This window comes from Idiotropiscis lumnitzeri, chromosome 21, assembly GCF_059441095.1.
Source record: "Idiotropiscis lumnitzeri isolate Australia: NSW breed Sydney's pygmy pipehorse chromosome 21, RoL_Ilum_1.0, whole genome shotgun sequence".
NCBI lineage: Eukaryota > Metazoa > Chordata > Actinopteri > Syngnathiformes > Syngnathidae > Idiotropiscis > Idiotropiscis lumnitzeri.
The window spans coordinates 2,126,495-2,139,599 of record NC_142411.1 but is presented as its reverse complement, the minus strand read 5'-3'; the positions used below and the strand labels follow the sequence as shown (position 1 = coordinate 2,139,599).

The window sequence follows — 13,105 nt, the reverse complement described above, 5'->3', positions numbered from 1 at the left end:
ATTAAAGCATTTCCATTTTGTTTCTTGAGACTTTTCCGTGTGGTCTATGATGATCTGATCACCCATTTTGCGAAAGGAGTGACTCATTATTTCCATGTTGGCGATCCAAATAGACGTACATGTATAGAAGGACGCACACACTTACTAAGACCCGACGAGTTGTCAGATATGTCGAGGCACATCCTTGGCATAATAAATGTTGATTCCTAAAAAGAGCTCACTGACACGGTTAAAGTCAAAACATCTTAATTTAATGACACGTAAACCGCATTAAAAAGTCAAATGAAAGTTAAGGACAAAGTGATGGCGCGTTGCTAAACCAAAGTCAAATATGTACATTGAAAGCTTCAGTGCGTTTGACATTAAATGAATTTCGGGACCTCTTAATACTGACGATGACGCCGCTGTTAGCACAAACCTCCAAAATGTGCAAAACCGCAGTGGTGTCAGCTCTGCTTGTCCTGAATGTTCACCAGACTGGAGGCGTACGACTTTGCTCGCTTGGCTGCAATGAAGGGAAAAAATAAATAAATTGGAGAATTGTCTTTGCTTCGTGTAATGCTGATGCTATCAAATATTTGATTGATTATCCCTAAGATTAAAACCAATTTTGCATTTTTGAAACCAATGGTGTGAATTTGAGTCACAAGTATTATTTTTGTCCACTTGGGATCGCCATCCTCATATTCCACTGTAGTATCTGTGACTTAAGAGGGCGTACAGTTTTAAAATGGGTTGCTCGGCCTGGTGAGTGACGTGGGTGACAGCGTGGATTTGGATGTCTGTTAACTGGCTGACCCATGAGCCCCCCCCTCCCCCCAAAATGCAGCCTTTGCAATTTGAAAACTGCATTCTACTACATTTGCAATGTCCATTTGAATTGGAATTAATTGCTCAGCCCGACAACGAAGAATAAACACACAAATCTTGTAAGAATCTCCACACTTATGATTTTGTCAGGGTCAGCCTTCACCTCTAATCTTCTCCAGTGCCAGAACCGTCCAAGTACACCACCCCAGCCCCTTTAGCAGCCCTCAAAAACCTCTGTCAAAATATGTGCGTACAACAATGGGGGAATTAAGCGGCTTACTCACGGTGTATGAGCTTGCGTTTCTTTTGTTCCGAGTGAAGGTAGCTGCTCAAGTAGAAGATGATGGGCAGGAAGAGCATGAAGCTGGACACGGCAATGACAGGCACCGTCTCCTCCCGGGGGGAGGAACATTTGAAGTTTTTACTCCACAGCCTGCGGGTCATGTTCATCTGAGAACGAGGCAGGGTGCCAACATAAGCGCCGGCGACGATGACACAATAGCGCCAATGAGTCCCGCCATCTCGGAGTGCCTCGTTTCGGAAATGCGTTTAGAATCAGCCAGCGCGTGCGAACGACATGTGCTGACACTTAAAAGTCACAACGTTGGGATTAAAAGGGAAGACGGCAATGCTGCCGTCAGCTTCCACGCCGCACGAATGCGCAACAATCAGCAAAAAAAAAAAGGAGCTAAGACGTTGGGAAATGTTAATCACATCCAAATCCCAAAGCTAAAAAAACACCTTTGTGCGGTTTGATTGTTTGGCCTGTCACGAACAGCAACTTTCTCTGTTTCAAAGCACAATAAATTGTGTTTGATAAGTCCAGAAAGTAAATAATCAAAGAACGATGACACATTGATTCGGGAACCGGTCGATAACAACTTACTCGACACGTTTTACCACATTCTCGGATGTACGTACCCCATCCTCGATGTCAATACACATGGTGTCATTCTTCTCCATGCCGTTGTAGAGCTCATTGAGCGCCTTATATGCACTCTTACAGTTTTTACACAGCTCTGTGTGGTTGCCCTGCGGAGACGTGAAAAAAGTTGTCACACAATGCATTTCTGAGTGTAAATCCGCGAATGCATCGATAAGCAAACGGGTACCTGTTGGTATCGATCAAAGCAGGTGAGAGTTTGGTTGAGAGTGGACATGAAGTACAGCGTGTCATTGGTGAGGCTCTGGAATCTATCGTTGATGCAGTCTATATTTCAGGGGGTTAAAGAAAAAAAAGGTGTCAGTTTTGTTGTTTTTGAGGTCATTGAATTCACATTGACATTGCGACATGGCAGAAATTCTGAAATTTTCAAATTGCAAAATTTGAAATGACATTTTTTAACATCTGTTACCTCTAATTTATGAAGAAATAAAAATGCACACATGCGCACACACACACACGAGACAGGGAATGCATTCACAAGATGTCTGACTGGCAAACAAGAACGGAACTGATGAAAATCACATGCCTTGTCTTTAAAAGTCACATGATTCATCACCATAGGAGAAGTGACTCGCGCTACAAGTACAGTCCGTGTCCATTTTGGGGTTTTGGTGCACTTACTGTCACAGGCGGACTTGGTCCACAGGTCCTTCATGTTATTAAAGAGCACATAAATTAGCATGAGACGGTCACTGCGCAGAAGGCTGTCCCTGCAGCTCTCATTGTCAGGACCCAACTGAATACATTTAGGACCAAAAACACAACAAACCAAGCAGAGGTTTAGTGTCGCCTCCTTAAAGAACACAGCTGTCGGACACAGCTCCAAATCAACGTTGTCGTGGCACCTGTTCCGACGAGATGTTGATGTAGGTGGTCACCAGGTTGCCGTAGGCGCCGAAACAGTTGTGGCAAACTTTGACCGGCCGCGCAGACTGAACAAGGCAGTCCACATAGGCAAGATAGCGCTGGCCAAAGAGGCGCAGCAGGTCGTTGCAGTAGTCGCTCACCTCCAAGTCGTCCGGGAAGGCGGACAGCAGGAGGAGGGGGACGGGAGGGTCCGTCTCCGCCGCCGGCGGCTTGAAAATAGGCAACTCGACCGCAGCCGAAGCGGAAAGGGTGACATTGGCTTCTTCGCTTGGCACGACAGCGCAAGCATAAAGCAGCCACGCGGTTAGAAACAAGTTTTGGTGATAAAGAGGCATTTTTGATAGCTTAATTGCGTCCTGGTACGTTGGTGTGCCTCAGAGAACCCATGACTTCCGTGTTAGGGTTTAGCTGAATCATGTGACTGTTGGAAATCTCGCGAGATCTCCAGGTGGACGCTATGGGCAGTACTTTCCGTCACAAATAATACAAATATATGTATATATTATTATTAATCTTTATAAAATATATATGATTCACACTGTGATTGTTAGATGCTCTTAGTGTTCATATATTCTAATTTTTGTGTAATATCAAGGTAAATTAAAAATGTTTTGTTTTATCAAAAACTTCCGTCCATCAAGCCATTTATATACACACACTCATCTATCGATCTATCTATCTATCTATCTATCTATCTATCTATCTATCTATCTATCTATCTATCTTTTCACTTCTACACCATTGCATCAACTGATCTGAGTCATTTTGAAGGCTTTGGGCTCCCGCACTGATTGTGATAATTGTCGTGAAGCCCTTCAATCAAGCCGTGGCAGTCAATGGCCGCTAATGTGAAATTAGTAGCTTTTGATAAGTCTCAGGCCGCATCAATTCTGCAGTCATCGGGGCCTAATGAAAATAAGGGGGAAGAGGACACGCGCGGCATCGTCCGCCTATTCCACTGGCCGCGTGCCACTCGAGTGGTAAATATAGGGGTCTATCCCCCCCGAAAATGCAGCACACGATGGCGAGAGCAGCTCATTAACTCTTCTATCTGCTGGACTAATTGCTCAGACGTGCCCTTGTTCCTTTATCTTTGCCCAAAGTGTGACCTACCTCTCCGTCGGAAAAGTCCACTTGGAAGCATCCGCGATGCACGACCATCATCATTGTCATATTCATTACCATATATTGCACATTATCATTAGGATTAAAGGAGTAACGTGGACATTAGTATGGCAGATAAGGCAGCGGTGGGGTTCATCCTGATTACAGCGTTATTTGCCTCTCTTCCTCTGCTGCTCTAATCAGGAGCACACCAAGTGTAAAAAAAAAAAAAAAAAAAAGAAAAGAAAAAATCGGCATATCATTACAGGAGATGACCGTTATTGTCGGATGCCGGCATTCATTAGCATGTGCTAGATAGAGGAACCAAGAGGACAAAAATCATCAATTAGACTGATCAAATACATGATGATGATGATGAGAGCTCTTGAGGAACTATACATAGCCGGCGGGCTCAAGTTGTTGAACTTTGTCTTGATTTTTACCAGAAAAAGTGCAGCAAACGATCCTAAAAAAATGACCTGCATTTATAATCCAAAGTATTTGACAGAAAATGTCGGCTGTGCACCGTAATGTCTGCTGTTGTGCAGGAAATCAGCCCCGAGAATGGACGGCTCGCGCTGATGCTCGTGTAAGCCGATCAACACGTTCTTAAGGGAATTTAGATAGGAAACCACACAAAAGTTAAGCACTCTATTACGTTTTTCGGTGGAAAAACCTCACCGGGACAAACTCTACAAAAAAAAAAATGGCTGCCGTGCCACAATCCACAAACATGGCCGACAAGCATATATTGTGGAGTCTGCTTTGTAAGATTCCGTAATGTGTACATGACGTGGTTGTTTTACTTTCACAATCCGTTTTTTTTTTTTTTTTTTTTTAATTGAGCCATACAGCACTCGTAGCTTGTAAATTGAGTCACTCATATCTCAAGGCACTGTACGTTGATTCTTGTCCAGCCTAAAAAAAAATTTTTTTTAATTAAAAAAAAAAAACTTTCTGCTGTTTATAAATTCTCCATCAAATATGAAAAAAACAGATTAAATTAAAAAATAAATTAATAAATAATTGTCATGATTAGCTAATTGAGAATATTTTGTCATGAGAATTTATTCAATGTACTTGAAATTTGTAAGTAAATAAATTAGTGTTAAAAATGAATAAATAATAATAAATAGAGGATTGCACTTATCTATAACATTCCCCTCGCGATGGACGGCAGATTTCTGTACTTTTGCCCCCTCTGTGTATAATTCAGTCTACAAATAAAAGTCGGTTTTGGGTGCTCCAAGGCCTGTGAAGAGACCAAATCACGTTTCCATCCCCCCTTTGCTTTTACACTCTCCCACTGTTTTCAATTGATTTATTTTCAAGATATTTCTATGATGTTTGCCGATTGCGTTGACCGCGCATTCCGCCGATCCTCGGACACAGGTTAACTCCCAGTAGCCTTAAACTCGGCTCTTTGGCGCGCTGGCGAGAAAAGTAGCTGTAAAGTTATGCAGAAGTTATTCTTCATCCCTCGGGCCGTCCCTAATCCGCCCAAAACCTCATTCTTTCATCGGAGAACTGTGCCTCCTTTCTTGCGCCCCCCTCGCTATACAACATAAAGTCAGACTGCATTTAATGGTTATGTCGCGATGGGAGCGAGGCTTTCTTCTTCGCCCTTTCTCCCCGATATCGGCCTTTTTCGTCGTGTGAGTCTCCCAACCCGCGGGGACCCCCATATTCTTCCCTCGGCGTCTGACTCGAATTGCAAACTAACCCTGATTTTCAGCACTTTGCTGGGAATCGCAGGGAGTGATAATAGAGATTTCGCTTTCATTTTATACGCTTGACTTGGTTATTGTTGCTCTGCTCCTCTCCCGTGAGTCTCCTCTTTTCTTGGGATTAAGCCCTGACTTCGTCCTCGCTATACTGGCTGCCCAAGTGGCCCCGGGCCCCGAGGATGACAATTGACGCAGATCAAGGCGGGCCCATTCTGTTCATTCAAAAGCTCACTCCAGTTGAAATGAAGCAGTTGGACCGGACACGAGGGATGCGCTTTGCTTTGGCGGCCTTCAAATGAACGGAGACAGCGAAGGTTATGCGTGAAAAAAAAACAAAAAAAAAAAACGTCTGCACACTGTCATCACTGCAACACGAGTCAGGCATTGACGGTGTGCCCTCCAATCGGGCTGCTGACGACGTGTTGTGAACTCTCCCGGGGGTCACTTGGGTCGGCCCTCTCCTCCATACGGCGAGAAGGGGAGGCGACAGGCGGCGGGATAATGACCAAACACGCAGCCGACCGCAGACACACAAAAGCCGCTTTGACTCCCTCACTGCCGGCCGCCCCGGAGCGGATGGTCCTCGCTCGCTCGCCCCCACTCAACCCCACAGAAGCCTGACTCCCGAGAAGTCCGGACGTCTTGTTCCACAAGACGCAAAAAGTGACTTCTTTCAGCTCCACTGAACTGAACATAAACCCCCAGCGACAACCTCCAGTGCCCAAACAGAACAGGGGAGGACGGGTGGGCTGGGACGGAGCCCGTCGGAGGGCGTCGGGCAGGGTAGGGTTGACAGATTGTTCAATAAAGTTGGGATTCACTTTAATGTAACACAGGCTAGTCAAAATGCGGCCAGAGGGCAGTTTGCGGGATTCATGCATTGCTTCTCTCAGCCTTTGGGGTCCAAAAAAAAAATTTGGTGGGTTACGAGACCCACAGTAATGCTGTCTATTGATGATGCAATTCTGAAACACAAAATACGTTTAAATTGAGATCTTTCATTTTAAAGGTCATTACATGGGCTTTACAACGTACGATGCAGACCCCCCTTCTTTAATAAAAATATTTAAAAAAAACTGAAATGACTGTGACACTTTTTTTTTTTCTAATTCGGGTCTGGTTAGGTTCCCCCACCAAGTAAGCCCCCCGCCCCTCCACACACCCTTCTACTAGCGGTGACACAGCAATGAAAGCAAGACGTGCTGTAAACATAATGGGCCTCGGGGGTGATTGTTTCTGGCAGGCTACAAAACACATCGGCCCTCCCCTCAAATTAGTCCCCCAGGAGGGGATGGATGGTTTTGGGAAGGGGAGGGGGGGGGGTTATGTCCCAGGGGAGGCACCGATATGACGGCATGCCTGCACTTACTAGCTTCAACATGCAGGAGACCTAATCGGTGCCGATTGAATAGTCGAGGTCTCAGGAGTGACCCGTGGGGAACGCCAAAGGTCAGAGCATTTGGCCCGAGAAACAGTTACCAGTTTTAAAAAGAACATTTTAATCATATCTTGAAATAAAAAGCGACAGGTGCACGATCCCTAGCTTGATGTGGCCAGGTTGCATGAGGAGGAAAGAGTTATCTGGTGTGTTCTGATTAGCATTCGTCATGATTTGTCAACGAGGAGTCAGGAAAAAAGCGTCAGTGTGCCGGGGGGGCGGATTTAGCCCAGATGCAGGCAGTGATGTTAACTTGGAGTGCTCCCCTCTCCCCCTCCCTCCTACTTCCCACCAAGCCCCCAGGTTGCCTTTGCATGACATCATCCCCAAACTATGCCCCCCCCCCCACACCCATGTGAATCTGAGCTGTCACAATCGACAGCCAGCCCACCATTAAACTGTACGCCTGCCCCATACGTTTCCCCTCTCGTCTTCACCACCTCCCTCCTCCTTCTTCTTCTTTCTTGAGCCCCCAGAAAGGCATTGTTTGAGTTAGGGCCTGATCAAAAAACTGTTGCCCGCCAACCACGGGGCTTTCTGTAAATTCAATGAGGCCACCTTAAAGATTTTCCTAATTAATGGATGACATCTTTGGCTGGAGGAGAGGCGAGGCATTCTGCTGCAGCTCGCTCTTTGTTGGCCTCCTAATTAACTTTCCCAGGTCACTCAGGTCCCCGCAACCTGCGAGTGAAGAGCCCCCATTGAGGAGGCAGTTGTAAACTTACTTTTTTCTTGCCTTGGCACTTAAAAGGGGAAAGCAACTATAGGGAACAGAAAATATCCTATTTAAGTCCTTTGTGCGTGAACTGCTTGCACATGTTCCAATAAAAGAAGTCTTCTAAATAAGCTGCTGTGTTGCTCTCCGCTACCCCTCCACCCCTGCGTCCTTGTCCCACCTCTTTTCTCTCCCAGGTTATGAATGATAGCTGTGGGTTAAGAAGGACGGGGGGGGGGCGGCGGCACGGGAGCAAAGGACAGCATCTGGGCACTGTGGAATTGCGAGCATCTCCAATTCTGAGGGAATTTAAGGACGGGGAAAATTGGATAACGATTGAGAAAATGAGGTGAAGGTGAGGCAAACGAGTGGACTTAAATTGGCTGCTTTGAACATTTCTATTTTCATTTACAAACCCCGACTCTTGCAATATGTCGTCATTACGGATTCTTTGAGAAACACAAACAAGCAGATGATTAAAATAATCAACTGAGTATGTTGCTCTTTTATTCTTATATATTTTGTTAATAATTCAATTTATTATTTCCTGGACTTCGAAAACAGCGGGCTGACTACGAATTAACGCCGACTGGAGAGCGTGACCCTTGAACCTGACTTGGCAGCAGGCAGACGTCAGGTAAAGTGTTTCCGAAAGCGAGACGGACTGCTAAACAGAGCAGATGAACGAGTGCCGGGTTGAGCGGCGGGAGCCATTCCGAGTGATTTGGGTGATTCCCGCTGACAGCCCGTTTGCCTTTCAACGTTCCCATTAGCAAAATGATGTCTGGAGACCAAATTAGGCTTTGCATCGGAAGTCGTCACTTTTCACATTATTGCGAGAAAAAGCATCCCTGTGCTGCATTCATTTGCAAACAAATAATTGGAACGGACAGTATCTTCAGGGATGGGAAAACTTTTGTGCCGAAGGGTCCCATTCGAGTTTTAAAATGAACCGATAGATGGATCGGAGATTTGGTCAATTTTGGGGGCTAAATTATGTACTTCTCATTTTTTAATTGTGTTACATAATTAATTTAAACGCAGTTATTTCAGTTATGAAAACAAAATAAAAATCGCTGTCGTCGAAATGTTTTAATTTTCTTTAGGTCTAAACCCAATTTCCAAAAATGTTTTTTCAAGAATTTTGCGGGATTGAAATTTTGTATTTATTTTTTTTTAATCCATAGATTCTTGCTATGTGCATCTTATCTATCCCCCTTAAATAGTAAGGTTCCATTGCATTATTTGATCTGTCTACATGTGCTGCTCCACCTTTTCTGTTCAAATATCAATTTTTTTCAACACTCTTAAAAAAAAAATCAAAACTACGACACGACTTTGGTCCAACTTTGCCGCAAGATCCTGACTCAAAAATTGGGTCATTTTGAACAAACCAACCCAGACAGTTGGTCCCTTTATAGCCCATGATTTGGTTATTTTTGATGGAGCGTTAGCGTATTGCTGTCTGTTTTTTTTTCATCTCTTGTATTGGTTTTCAATAGAAATGAATTGAGAGATGAGCGAATGACTGCACCTGTTTCTGAGTCAAAGCTGGTGTCTTGGCTCTCACGTGTTTGTCTTTGCAGTGTCAACACACTAAGCCCCTCTACTCAGCTGTCATAATTTGTTAATGAGTCTTTTCACCGAGAAAAGGGGAGACGGGTCGGAGGGGAAAAAAGAAAAGACGGCTCTTCACTACCTTCTGAAACCAAAGGTCCATCCCGAGAGGGGAACCCGGGGGCGACATCAGACCGATTTCAGAGCAGCCACTGATGGCATCTCTGTATATTTTAATATTAATGACCCCCGGGCGCAGAGCGGCCCCTCTAAGCCGCCAACAGGTGCCCCCCTCGCCGCACTTGAGCGTCCGGCGATCTCGCGCCGCCGCCGGCCTGTAATGGGGGGGGGGTGGCGGCGTGAAGAAGACACGGAAAGAGCGGCCGAGGCGGACGGAGAGTCAAGCAACGTTTTTGAGTCACTTTCGCCAGCTGAAACGCAGGTCGATACTCGGCCCCCTCGCGCCACCACCAGCACCCCTTGAGAAAGAGATTGACTTTTGTTTGGAGTTTGTGAGAAGTGGGAATCAGAAGCGGGACAATGGGACTCCCCACGGGGAGAGGCTGAGAGGAGCCATCTCAAATCAGTCAGCCAGGGGACTGACTAATCCGTCCATTGTCCCTCCCCAGCCACCGGCCGCACATCAACACATTCGCCCCCCATTGTCCCCCACCCTCGTGCAGCGGGATTTGCTCTCCCCAACAGCCAGTTTTGTCCAAGGCAGTTCGAGCGGAAGTTTCTCACTGACAATTTGCCCCAAATAGATTTGTCAGAGCGTCCGAACTTCGCCACGCCGGGCCGCCGTTTTTCCTGGGATTGGCTTCCGGACTCTCGGACTCTCTCGTCTATGAGGGGCACTTTGCACAAGTGTGCAGGTTTGCCTTACGCACACAACTAGACGCTATGTGGCATGGCGGAGGAGAGCGGTGGGTTTGTATGAGGAAGGTTTCTTGGAAGTAACGCAAGGAAACAGGCCTTGGCAAGATGTTTGTGGAATTGACTTTTTCGAGTGGCCAAGTGGTGAGCAAGTGCGACTTTCTCACTTTTTGGAGCTTTGGGGTTCAGATCTGGGCCTCAGCCTTCCTCTGGGTTTTGTGTTACACAAAGAACCCCGGTTTATACAAAGCGAGCCAAAAGTTTGGAAACATAAAAGTAGCGGACCAAACTTATTTTTTACCCAATAAATCATCCTTATTTTTCAAACATGCATCATGTATGAAACATATCTCTCAATTCACTTTCCATGGCTTCATTCACCTCCAAAAAGCCGGTGGACAGGTTACCTGGCGCGCTTCGTAGAGCTAGCCATGGTGCTGAAACGTGTCTCTGTCTTTCACGTTCCAGGTAGCAGCACGTCGAAAAGCCGATCCGCCTCACCATGGAGAGTTGTGGGCTTGAATCTGGGCCTCCTGCATGGATTTTGCATCTTCTCCCCTTGCTTGCGTCGGCTCCGCTTGGAAACTTCACATGAGCTGGGATTGGTTGTCAGCTGACCCCTGAGCACATGTGATGTCATTTTCAGTCGACAGCAAGTAACAAAATGCCTTTTTAGAGGTGTTAATTGTACGTTTCAAACAATGAAGTTACTGAATTCATCATAGACAAAATATTAACGTTTTTAACGATGAAAATTGCAAGATTGGTAAAGTATCCTTTGACGGTCGGAAATAATATATATATATATATATATATATATTATTCTTTTTTTATGTACATTGATGTATTTAACTTTTAAACTGCATAAACATTTTCTTTAACAGGTTTTCAGAATGGTTTCATTTTAGGCATTATAAGTCCTTTTTTTAAGTTATGCAATGTATTTAAATGTTATCATTATTTGGGCTAGAAAATAAAGAATGAATGTGATTGAAAGCAGCAGTGTTGATCTCTTCGGGTCACTTTTAAAGTCGGCTCCAGTTCTACGATGGCTTTTACCAGGCTTGAAATCTCTCCATTATTCGCTCCCTGGTGCTTAGTGACTTCTTGCTAAACCAATTGCTTTCCGCCTGGTTGCTTGTAGGGACCTGCGCAGTCAGAAGAAATTATTGTCCATGGGATTTTCATCAGGAAAAGAAAAAAACGCTCTTATTCTCATCTACACACATTCAAGCAAGTCGGAGGTTTGAAAAAAAAAAAAATCAGGTATTTGCAAATTGACATTGTTCTGCAGTCACTTCCCTCTTTTTTTGTCTGTCTTGAAGTATGTCAAACATCTGCATCAAGAAGAAGAGCTCTCCTGGCACACACACACACACAAACGGGAATAAAGAAAAACAGATAGACAATCGACTGTTTCCTTTGTCGCTGGCAACATTTCATTGAGTGTCTGAGGAGAAGATTGTCCCTCGTGGAAGGGCGAGCGAGACAAAGTGAAAGAAGGCAACCCGGGCAACCGTGATGTTGGTTATATTTGTGTAAAGGCTATCAGTGAATGACGAGGATTAGGACGCGTTAAGGAGATTATGTCAAACATTCGCCATTCAGCCGCCGGCAGCCACCCACGCACACGCGCGCGCACGGGACACATGCGCACTCACGCGCATCACGCAGTCGAAAGTTACTCACTGGAAGCACTGGCCACTTCACAGATCCATTATCTTGGTTTATTATTAGTGGCATGATCAATATATTATTCAAAAATTTGGAGCCGGTTTTAAATATATATAACTGTTTTGAATAATGAAGTCTATAAGTGACAAAACTCTTAATATTTTTCCTCTAAATATATTACCACTGTTTATAGCATGTGTTTATGTATTACTGCAAATTGGCGGGAATAATATGTCCTGGCATTTTAATTGGCAAAACTTGGTTTTAAAATTGTCACCTTAAATTTCAAGTGTTGGGAAAGGCGAGCGAATTTACGTCAATCTTTTACACTGTTTAAAAATGTTGAGTGGACTCAAACTTTCAAGGCAACAATATTTATTTATTTATTGTTGCTGCCTTAGCTGAGTTGATCACACTAAGGCGTCCATTTGAGGACCCAAATATGATTAATTTCCACATAAATTGTCACAAAACAAACACAAAAATTTAAATATGGTGTTTTGTCAGAATAATAAAGTTTTTTAATTTTAAAAAAAATATTCCAACAAATTATGAACTTTCACTATATGAATTTAACATTGCGATTGTGGTGGTGTCAGCTGCATTGCATCACTCATAGAGGGCTGTGCATGCCTAATATTTTGGACAAAGTCTAACTCATTCAGATTTTTTTTTTTTTTTTTAGCGATCGAACTCATTAGTCAGCGCAGGTGTACCTAATGTTGTGGCCGCTTTGTCACCGCCGAGGCCGCCACAAATCAAAGAGACGTTCGAGTGAATTCCTCCCGCGCGTAAAAGCTGCAGGTTGCGAGACACCAAAGACACAATGGTTAATTGCAATTAAATACGCCTCCCCGCCTCGCCCCATGGCCGCTTAAATCGACACTTTGTGCCGCCATATGGCCTCCGGCGCACCGTGGGAAGAAGGACAATTAAAAACAGAATATGGATTTCTGGAGTTACCCGGGGAGAGCGCAGCAAGCTGTCAAGGTCAGGGTGTCAGAAAGAGAGGACCCCGGTGTCCACAGTGGCGTGGATGGGAGGGGGGCGTGCGTAGGTTGGGGACAACCGTTCTGTGCACTTATTTCTTTGTTATAAAATGCAGAAAAACAAATTTTCACGACAGCAAAACTTCAAACGTTTATTTAAACTGCCAAACTAAAACTTGATCAGTTTGTTGTTTGTTTGCATTTTGTGTGTCGAGTTTACTGATTTGCAAATGAAATTAAAATAAACTAATCCTAAATAAGAATCAATTTATAAAATTTAATTTAATAACCAATTAGAAAAGAAAAAATCGTTTTTAAAAAATCATCTGCATGATGTAACTGAATAGTGTTTTTATTTATTTATTTTATTTTTTTACAAATTGGTAAAAAAAAAAGACAACT

General features: G+C 44.3%; 1 protein-coding gene across 1 annotated transcript; it reads right to left on the bottom strand.

Annotated features, from left to right (window-relative positions):
• Positions 1-446: 446 nt before the first annotated feature.
• On the bottom strand, positions 447-3,097 carry ostm1 (osteoclastogenesis associated transmembrane protein 1). The gene is made up of 6 exons (XM_088286409.1): positions 2,602-3,097; positions 2,378-2,492; positions 1,923-2,020; positions 1,732-1,842; positions 1,095-1,260; positions 447-505 (listed from the first exon to the last, which is right to left on the bottom strand). Exons 1-6 carry the CDS (start codon positions 2,956-2,958, stop codon positions 447-449), a joined length of 906 nt encoding a protein of 301 aa, XP_088142535.1. The 5' UTR covers positions 2,959-3,097.
• Positions 3,098-13,105: the final 10,008 nt, after the last annotated feature.

Coding starts and splice junctions, on each gene's coding strand:
- ostm1 (XM_088286409.1), bottom strand. CDS start 2,958: ATGCCTCTTTATCACCAAAACTTGTTTCTAACCGCGTGGCTGCTTTAT. Junction 2,021..2,377: donor GACCAAGTCCGCCTGTGACA/GTAAGTGCACCA, acceptor CCTGAAATATAG/ACTGCATCAACGATAGATTC. Junction 506..1,094: donor GAAACGCAAGCTCATACACC/GTGAGTAAGCCG, acceptor CCTTCATTGCAG/CCAAGCGAGCAAAGTCGTAC.